Source organism: Platalea leucorodia (assembly GCF_965183815.1).
Source record: "Platalea leucorodia genome assembly, chromosome: 7".
Classification (NCBI taxonomy): domain Eukaryota; kingdom Metazoa; phylum Chordata; class Aves; order Pelecaniformes; family Threskiornithidae; genus Platalea; species Platalea leucorodia.
This window is the reverse complement of record NC_138829.1, coordinates 63309519-63320359: the sequence shown is the minus strand read 5'-3', so window position 1 is coordinate 63320359 and position 10841 is coordinate 63309519. Positions and strand designations below refer to the sequence as shown.

The 10841-nt window shown below is 35.2% G+C and overlaps 1 protein-coding gene across 1 annotated transcript in view; it reads left to right on the top strand.

Annotated features, from left to right (window-relative positions):
* Positions 1-204: 204 nt before the first annotated feature.
* PPFIBP2 (PPFIA binding protein 2) overlaps positions 205-10841 on the top strand; it is a gene marked incomplete at its 3' end in the record, with an annotated part of 89038 nt that continues 78401 nt past the window's right edge. Inside the window, exon 1 of the mRNA XM_082316846.1 lies at positions 205-277. Within this exon, the coding sequence (XP_082172972.1) occupies positions 211-277 (67 nt within the window). The 5' untranslated portion in view covers positions 205-210. The remainder of the gene's footprint in view (positions 278-10841) is intronic.

Below are 10841 nucleotides of genomic sequence, written 5' to 3'. Positions count from 1 at the left end.
CAGAAATCCCAAGTCATCTATCAAGAGTAGGAACAATTTTCTTAGTTTTTGTATTACTAGGCTGTATTTTTGCTAGCATGGACTTATGCCTGTGTGGCTTAATTTATAATGTAACAGTAACATATTTTTCTGTCAGGTCTGGTTTAGTGTAATACACATGGTTTCGTCTGTCTTTTCAGTAGAAAGAGTGAAGGTCCAAAGAAATCACAGATGATGGCTTCTGACGCTAGTCATATGCTGGAAGCAGCTTTGGAGCAGATGGATGACATCATTGCAGGTATAATAATGCTTTATTTTACACCGAACTATTTTGCGATTTAACTATGTTTGTCTTTTTCTCTCCTGCATTTTTCCTGTTTGTTTTTTTACTTTTTAATTATTATTCTCAGTTTGTCAAGTTCTCTGTGAGACACAGATTTCTCTGGTTCAACAGTTATGTGAAGAAAATTTAAAGTAAAATAAAGGAAGAAAACCTGCAATTCCACCCCAGACATGTGAATATTGAAGTAAGAGAGATTTACTTTGCTGTAATGCTATGTAGTAACTTAAACACATCTGGTAACATTCCATATTGTATGTGTTAGTTTTTTATTTCAGTGTGTCTTTGAAAAAAGTTTTCACCAAGGCTTCTGGTTAGCTGGATACTATATATCTGTATTTTACACACACACACACGCATGCACGTGCGCGCGCGCACACACACACACAAAAATAGACATAATTTTCTTTATTTATGAAGTATATATTTTAAATAGTTTAGCTATTAATTACCTTCACGGCCTAATGAGTTAGAATGCATATCTTTTTGTTGACATTTATATCCAGGAGTGGAGCTCTGAATGTCTTTTTACACAGCTGTCCACTAGAAAGGCATATGATGCAAGACAGAATTTGCTGTCTTTTGGTGCTCTCATGGTAAGGCAATTAAAAAAAATTTCTCTCAACATTACAGCATCCAAGAAGAGAAGTTGATTTCCGTGGTTAGGACTAGGTAGCCTTGGGGTTTGTGCTCACACACCATTCAGTATGAGCTCCTAAAAGAAGTATTTGGGTAGGGCCATGATCTCACTTGTGCACAATGGGACAGCAATCACTAAAGCTTTATGGATTTGAGTAGTGACACCTATGCTGTGCCTTCTTTTTTTTTTTTCCTCTAATGATGAAGAATGACATCAGCCTCTTGTTGCTGCAGTTGTGCTTCTTCCTGCTCTTCTAGTAAAGCTTTCTATCCGGAGACTAATACGGAGCTTCAGATATTACCATCAGACTAGCCGTGATTAGGCAGGAAGTCATTATCTGGGATATTTAGTTCGAAGAATCTCTAGATTTTTTTTCTCATCCACGTATGAGTCTTCACTTTCTTCTAAATGTGCAAGCTTTAAGAGACTGCTAAGATATACAGAAGTGTAAATGTGAATATGTGATAGATATAACTCCACAAATAACTTTTCACACCAATGGAACAAGTTCCAGGCAAACAGGAAAATTTAGATATGTATTTCCTTCTCCCTGCTTTTTCTGAATGCAAAACATTATTCAAACAAGATTTTAACCAACAGAAGTTAATTGGGATTTTATTTTTTCACCTCTTACAAAACACGTAAACAGATAGTCAGGGAAGCATCTGACTTCCCTCAGATATGTAAAGAGAGAACAAGAAAAGCAAGTCCCAAACCATAATTCATAAACTAGGGAACTGAAATAATCTCTTAGCCATTGCAAACCTTGGGTTATGATCCTGGCTAGTGCTATAAAAGGGTCAAAGTAACGTAGAAGCCCATGTCCCTTTAATTATGCTGTGAAACCTGTGCTTATAAATCACCTGCATACATCTGGAAATTGTAACTCAGCATCTCTCTTCTGTGATGATTTATACATAGCCCAACACATACTGGTGATATCATGGATGCGCTGATGATTCCGTTCTTGAGAAAAATCAAGAGAAAGAAAAATAGTCTATTTAAATTGATTTTCAGATTAGACACTTCTTTTCTTTCAGGAGTTGTCAGAGCTTTGTGGTTTGTTTTCGTTTGAAGGAAAGGGTTAGAAAACTTGTCATGGTTTTGAGGATTTTCAGATTTGTCATTCCATAGGATTTCATCTGCTTCAATCTTTTCTGTTAATAGATCATGCTTCCAACATACCTCAAATTGTTCGGTACCTTCTCTTATGAGCCATAAAAGACCATGTATTCAACAAAGAGGTCTAGCGCTTTGCTGAGGAGCGCTACGTTTTGTTTGGAAAAAAATTTCAGTTTTACTTGAAGATGCCATGTCATATTCCCTTCAAAAAAGTTTTGCAGACTTACAGGCTGTATGGTTTTTCCACTGGCAGGATAACATTGCTACTCAGTAGCATTTCCATGAATGGAAACTCCGAAAAATGGTTGTTGTGAGGCTAGTTCTGGGTAAGACAATAGGTGTTTAGTGTTGGGTATTTTTTCCATGGTATGGAAAGATAGCCTTGTAATACGTGGCATAACTGATTAAATGGTAATATATGACTGCCTAAGAAAATCATGTATTTCTTCTGGTTTCATGCTAGAAAAATAATTGAGGTCGGAAGCCAGGTTTGATTTTTTTGTTTTTAATATTCTTTTCCTCTTCCTCACTCCTTTTTCAGATTGTTTGCGCCCATAATGTTTTAGGGTTTAATCTTGATAAATAAGGAATAGAATTAAATTGTTCCAGGCTTCCAAACAACATCACTTTTACCCCCCTCACTTAGTTGCCGTGATGGTGGAGACAGCAATACAGAGAAGCAAAGCAAATGATGGAAGAAATATTCTGTGTGAATTGCCAGATTGCACGTCCCATTCACAGCTGTTTTGTAGTGGTGTTGGTGCCCAAGCTCTAAAACAAAAAGATTGAGGCATGCTAGTGATGTGTAGAGTTTATTTCTACAGTGCATGAATAGGTCATGAGTAAACTGGCAGCCTCTCGAAGAGAGCTGACTTTATGACTTCACATTGCTTACATTTTTAGTCTAATGTCCACTGATATTCAGTATAATATGGAAAACAGGCTTATGTAAAGATATCTAATAGGAAAGGAACCAAGATATTTTTCAGACAATGCACCTGTCAAGTCTCATCAACGTTAATTGAATACTTCCCATATGATTTCAGAATTATATTTACCTGTACCAACAAAAAATCATATTGCTTTATTCCTTTACTTATTTTTAGTTAAAATAGGAAGTAAAAGCTCAATTGGGTGGGAAGGTTGTTTACCTTATTTATTTATTTATTTATTTATTTATTAGATAAGACGTTTTAAGACAGATGGAGTTAAGTCTGTTCTGGTCATTCTCCTCTAGCTAATGTTCTGTGTGTTCCAGAACTGTTTCTTGAATATTCTGGTATGATTGAAGGACCAGATATATCTGCTGGAGCCTATACTTGGATACAGTTATTATCCCAATTTGTCTCAAATTGAGGAACATAGTAATTATTCAAGTTTGATTCTCTCTAATTCAATCCAGTACTCTTCTGTATGCAATTTGGGCAGTGACTGGAAAACAGGAATGTTCTCTTGTCCTGTATGGTGAGAGAACAAATAAGGTAGGAAACTCCAGAAGGAGGAAGACTGTAATGAAATAAACCAAGACTGAGAGTCTTCTAACTGCAGATTTATATATACTATATTATGCAAATATTGGACAAATCATCTGTGCAAATGTAGCTGCTCTTACAGTAGACTGGAAATGGCAAAAAATCAACTGTTCAGAGCTTGTGTTATTTCAGTTCACTGTATCCAGATTCCATGGATATCTCTAGGCAGCACTGGATTCAAGGACTAAGGCTAAACTTCATGACTGTTGGAAACTTACGTAGCTGATGAAAAAGATGTTTCCTTTGGACTGAGGCCTGAGTGGGTACTAGGAGAGCTATGCTCTTCTCTTGGCCTCAGAAACCTTTGCTTTAGGCACAAAATGAGCATTAATCAATATTTTGGAGAAGTGAGAAGTCAAGAGAAGTGTAACTTGCATTGGTTAATTTTTGAAGCTTGAGTAGATGTGTGTATATATACACATGCAAAACCAGCATTCTCTCTGTTTAATGAGAAAACAGTCCTGATGTCTTTTATTAGCGGTAGTTATTATTAAAATATTAGATTGTGGTCTTGTCCTTTAAGGTAAGAACTGGGCATGCAAATACATATTACAAATATTTACAGATTTGCAGTCCTACTTTTAGCCTTCTAATTTTAAAAGCCATGTCCCTTATTCCAAATGTTAACATAGCTCATACATGATTCTAATTAATCCAAATAAAAAGTCTCACTGTAGACTGTGCATCTCAGTGCAATACAAAACGTATTGGTGTTTAGAGTGCATGAGGGTAGGATTGTGAAGCAAGATTAACAAATTGAATTTCATTGGGCTTGATCAAATTTGACAGATAGGTCAGTGCTCCCAAGCCTTTTATGCTTCAGTACATCTGTACTGATAACCCACCCTCATAGCTATATAAATTAGGCATGCTAAATGATTAGCCTTATTTGACTAAAATAGCAAAAAGGGCTAATGTGATTGGCAATGAACATTACTTATCCATTAGCTAGAATGACTTGCACTCCAAACAGAGGCTTTCTTTAAAGAAAATGCCCATATGTCAGATCTGTCTATGCATTCTTTATTTGAGGTGCATGACTTTGGCATAGCTTCCCTCTGAGGTTTGACCAAGTCATTACTTTCCCTTTTATTTAGCTTGTACCCATTTATTAAAATGTGTTTCATTATAGGGCTATAGATTTTTATTATTTTTTCTTTGCAATATATCCTAATGAATTCAAATAATTTTTATTTTACTTTTATATCAAACTGCTTCTCTCTGTCAGCAATCTGGAAATCTGTTCTTTCCTTTTGTAAATAATGACCATAATTGTAAGATCTAAAAACTCCTGTCACAATATTATAGTCTGCTGCAGCTTCAGAGTCTCTTCAAATTCACCAAGTAATCAGTGTAATTATTGAGTTTCCTTTTAACCAGAGCTCCTGTGATTATTCCTTACTGAAAAATAATGAGGAAGTTAAATGTGTTATCACATGGGTGTGTACTGATATTTCAGTATTAGTACTGAAAGATTGAAAAATATAAATAATTAAAAAGTGTCAAGAAGTTGTCCAAGTAGTATGCATGTTTAAATTCCCTTCTCTTGAGGTGGCAGAACGCTTGTGTTCAGTTCATTGCTGTGTGCTGTAAACCCAGTGACTTCCCACACCCTTGCTGAAAAAGGGGCCTTTAGAGGAAACGATACTTAAGAGATGAACAAGATTTTAATTCAAGTTTAATATATTTTCCTCATGGGATCTATTTGCCAGAATTTGAAGGAGGGCCTGTTTGTGGGGGTTTTTCTTCTTTTTTTCTTTTATTGTTCTGCCCCATCATAATTTTTCTATGAAAACAATAGAGTTCAAGTTTCAGAGCTGTGCTATGTTCCCGGATGTGTTAGATTACTAAGTCACATCTAGTTAAGTTATTAGAACTTGCATTAAAAATGCAGGAGTGGACAAACAATACTAACACTCTCATTTGAGCCCCTTTGGATGAATTTTAGGTTTTGTGGAATAAGTTTTTCGTTCAGTTCCTACATAAATAATAGGAAATCAAAATATTTCCTAGTGACCTCATCCTTTACCCATGAATAGTCATATATGTCATCACAGGATTCATTCAGAATGCAAGGAGCAGGCTCACAGCACTTTAAGTGAAGAAGATACACAACTGTGTTCTGCTTCATAAGGTATTGAAATTGTCCAGACCAGACAGAGAGCACTTAATCCTGTTTTTTGTGGTATGTGTTGTGGGGGGTGGGTGGGTCTTATCTGAAATACACGCTGGGTGACATGCAGCTGATGGGCAGTAAAAGCCTCTTGTGATTGTGTAGAAAGACTAGAGAATAGCTTCTATTTTTTCTTTTCAATTTATATACTTCCCAATGACTTTATATTTTTATCACTTATGTCCTATTCAAGGTTCACAGTATTTTCGAACTCAAAATTCAGTTTCTATAGTAAAGATGTATAACTTTTTGTAATTTAATACAGAGATCTTTGTAGAATTTCATTTTAGAGCACTGAACTGACACAAACTATAGTTGAAATAATGATGAGAGAAATAGAATAATTTAAATAATGAGCAATTTCTTTCGTTATGGGTCAGAGTAATTGAACAGCAACAGCTGCAGTGGTTTTCTTGCATTTTCTAAATAAATTGTAATTGTGTTAATAGGCTGTGCTTCAGTTATGATTAGTGTATTTCCTTTTTATTGTTCTTTTTCAAATCAATAATTTAGGATTTTTTCTGAACAAAAGAAATAATATATCTACAGCACTTGTTGTTTATCTTGTTACTGCTATGCATTAATTAAGGTGAGCATTTGTTAAGTTGTACTATTCAAGATACTATAGTGGCTTTTTGAAACCATTAGCTAGAGCATATTTATGCATAGATCTTTTAGCAATAGAGATATGAAAAGGGAAATTAAATAATAAATTACTTGAAATCAGGTCTTTGATAGGGAAATACATAACTTCCTGTCATAACAGTTCCAGAAAATTATGTATCAAGAACATCGTGAGGGGAAAAAAGATAAAAATGGTGACCTTTAACCACCCTGGATATTAAAGGGGAAAGTATAAAAACATAACACAAATATTTAGGGTTTATAATTTCTAGTTCAGCATTTATCTTTATTTTATAACACTTCTTATAGCTTGCTAGGTGCTGACATTTAGCTTCACATACTTGACTTTGGAAAAGCTAATTAGTTCATTTCTTAGATGTTGTCAGCAATAACAGATTTATAACAATTTAAAATCTTTTAAAACTTTAAAAATATAGCAGTTCACTGTTTTTCTATTTATTTAATCCATAATTTTTCACGTCGGCTATCTGTGGTCTTTCTTTTAGGTTTGTTAACAACATCTAAATCCTGGCCTCAGTAACTATGCGCATTCTTGAATAACCATTATAGCCATTTGATACTATATTTTGTAGGGGCTTTACACATGCGGTAGACTTCAAGTTAAGCCTTTGCATAACTGTTCAGGTGCAGTTTTGATCTGTGTTTCAAAAGCATGTGAAAATCATGTCAACTTGCATGTTGATTGTGCATGTGCAGCATTGTCTACTCATTCCTTACCCACGGTTGCCAGAGCAACCTGAAGTTTGGAATTTCCTCAATTTTGAGTGCTTAACCTTGCAAGAGGTCATTATAGCTATTTGGGCTACTGTCCCTAGACATGCTTCCCATACTCTCACTATCCTAAGCATATTTTCTCACAGATAGTAGGGGTCAGAGCACAAGATAGAGAGTGAAGACTCTCTGAATCCTGTATGTAGTATTGATGGATTCCCTCTGTAAACAGGACAGTACTACAGAATCTTATGGAGCTGAAAGCATTGAGAACTTGTTTCCTATAAACACTTAATGATCTTTTACAAAAACAGATGTTCAAAATTGTTTTATATTAGACAAAATTGTCCTTTGAAGGTCCAAGTCAAACAGTGATTTACTGATCAAGTTGGTCTTTGACTTCCTTTGCATGTGTTCCTGCCTTTCCAGCAAAACAACAAAATTAGAATTTTTCTTGAAATTAAGAGTTAAAACTAATTCAAAATGGAGAAATCTTTGCAATTGAAATATGCTACTTTAAATTATTTTTCTCGGACTATAGATAAACAGTTCTGTCAGTACCAGAAACAGTCATGACCTAGACACCTACATCAGCTTACCAAAAATGCAGTACTGCATTGTGTTTATGCAAAACAAAATCCATACGTCATAGGTATTTGTATGAAGTTTTGAAAAAGGATGGAATAGAAACAGAAATGTAAGTAGCTGCAGATACAATATGTAGCAAAGGCAGTTAAACCATGATGGCCATAACCCCATAAAAATGAAAATCTGAGACACAAAGGTTCTTTTGTGGTTTATATGACGTGATCTGTTTTTCAGTACGAGTCATTCAGTTGTTTAACAGGCTAGTGAACAGATTTCTAAGATTTAAATTTGAACAAGTATTATCAAACATGGGATTTCTTTAAATTCAAAATCATAGCTTCTCAACTTCCTGCAATGTAATTGATTTGAAAGAGTGTTTTTGAAAATCAAAATAGTGTAATTTTTATAAAGCAAGATGCTTTTGCTTCCTCACAAACTGAATGCTCTTATTTTCCCTATGCTTTCAGAGATTCATTTTTTTCATGAAACAGTATTTGTTACCAGTAGCTTACTACTGCTTACTACAAACAATTATGGATTTTGTACTAAAAAGATGGATTTGTTGTCTCACAACACTTGTTTTAATAGACTACTGGTTTCACTGGCCCTAAATACCCTTTTTTGTGTGTAAATACAAAATGAGAGAGAAAATTGGTTCAATTATTTATTCTTCTTTGCCTTTAATAAAAGGTGTTGGTCCTGTTTTTCCTGTGCAATGGAGACTCGGCCTCAAATCTCCATCATAGCTGCATAATCTATCTTCCTTTTTTCACCAGCTGTAAGGCTGCTTAGCTTGTGTTTCTGGATAGGAGAGATCTTTTTGTTGTAGTTGTGTATACAGTACCTAATGTGCTGCACATCACAGCTTAGAGTCTATAAGCATGAAAAAGGAAAAAGGTTGAGTAATTACATAGATAATTTGCATCAGAAATTATAGACAGTTCTTGAAAATTGTCTCAAGGATTCCATGCGTCACTGTAAATAAAGCTCAGTTGAAAATCATCCGAGCTGCATGAAACTTGCATCTGAATGTGGTCATTAATGTTTCTAGGCTTGGAAATTTTTTCCTAGGGCTTCCTGCTAATCCAGCTTAACAGTTACTGTTCCCTGTAGTTAAAGATCTAAAAGCAGAGATTTGAGGAGAAGCTAATATGAGCTATGATTCGAAACGCACCATTTGTGATGTATTTTGCATTACAGTATTAGAAGAAAGGATTGTGTGAGCTACCTCTTCACTCCTTTGACAGAAGGCTTAGGAAGGAGGAGGCTGAATTATGTCCCATCCAGACCTTACTACTAGTTTACATAAATTAACGTTTTCAAGGCTATCTTCATGAGAAAGAGACGCGTGCTTCAAAGAAAATTATGCTTTGTGGTCTTGAAGGAGAGAGGAAGAACTTGGACAACCTATATGCTCATTGAGTAAAAACTCAGGTAAAAAAAAGAAGTTTTCTCGCAGTGTAATGATTGACTGAAAGGCCAGAGAAAATGTATGTTTATGATTTTATTCTAACCACTGTTGGTCAGATATCAAAACTGTTACCTGTGAGTACTTCAGCTTTATAGGAAGTCATCCTTACCCCAGCACAGAAGTAGCTTTTGGGTTTTGTTGTGGGGCTTTTGTTGTTTTTTGCTGTTTTCTGGACTGTAAGAGTCAGCAGTTTTAGGAAAATCTCTTTTTAACCACTGATGGTTGAGTTGTGTATTACCAGGATTTTTTTTTTTCTAAAATTCAGCCAGTTTTAGAGTGAAAAGAATGAGATAATAAGGATGAATGCAGGGGATCAGAAGTTAAGATGCAAGGAAAAGTGAGAGCTCAGAAACAGTATCAACTGCTAAGAGATCACTCTTAGCTGGGTGATCGATGAATGTATACAATATTAGATGAGGAGAGCGGATTTTCAAACTGGCAAGGCTTTCTGCTTCTTTCTTTACTTCTACTTAGTAACTTATTTTTGCAAGCCGCCAGTAGTGCTGTTTTCTGAATAGGTTATGTGTTTGCCCAAAAGGAACATTTCTTTGAAGCTGTTCAGCTAACTGCAAGGAACTTGGAACTAAAAATGTGGTTTTCAGAGTGTAGGAAATGTGTAAGTTAAAAGTTATTTTCCTTTTTTTGTTACTTTTGTTATTTTTTTCTACCATACATGTACTATGCAGCAGCATTTAACCTCCTTCATCCACTGTCTGTATGTGGAAGCCAGAATTGAACTGCTTGGAATGTCTTAGTTCCGATCCTTTTTTTTCCCTTTCTTTCTTTCCTGCTCCTCCAAGGTGGACACTTATGATGATTAATTGTGTTCCAGTAGTACACTAGGAAACCGTGGTGTTGAGTATTATATAAACATAATGACAAAAGATTCCCCTGTGTCCTGTTTACCTCTGGGAAAAATGAGGCACAGGAAGATTGTGATTTGCTCAAAGCTATACAAAATGAGTCTTTTTGCAAGAGGTCAAAACTGCACTCATTTTTCCTCAGTATCTATAAAATTCTCATGCTTGAACCGCGTTCTTCCCCACTTCAGCTACCTATAGTAAAGCTACACACAAATTAATTGCTGTTAATGGTAGAGTATACTGGTAACACATAGCATTCTGTTTGCACTGTGGCATCCTTTTTTTTTTTTTTTTTTTTTATTTTTGCATCAATCTGCAAGGAGATCCAAATTCTTGTTGTCTGGTGCTAAAACTTAATGTGCTTTGCAGCGTGATGATGTAAAGGTTTAAACCAATGCAAAGAAATATAATTATTTACGCCTACACACTTTTACTTCTGTTTTTCAGAGTATGTTCTTGACCTTCTGGTGAGCAATATATATCCTACTTAATATGAAACTACATGGAAAGCAAATAAGAGAAGCAAGCCTGTGATTCATTTGAATTTAAGCTGTAAAACAGGAAGCTTTCTGAATTAAAATGCTGAGTTGAACTTTGCACTTCTGCATTTCTTTACCTAGTATAAAGTACGTTAGTTGTTGCGTTCAGATGAATTCTTTATTTTCCTTTTCAGCCAGGAGAATAAAAGGTACTACAGTAGCAACCCATACCAAACCAGTTTAAAAATAATTTCACAAAGGAGGAGTGTACGCGTGCATTTGATGGCGAGGTGTGAAG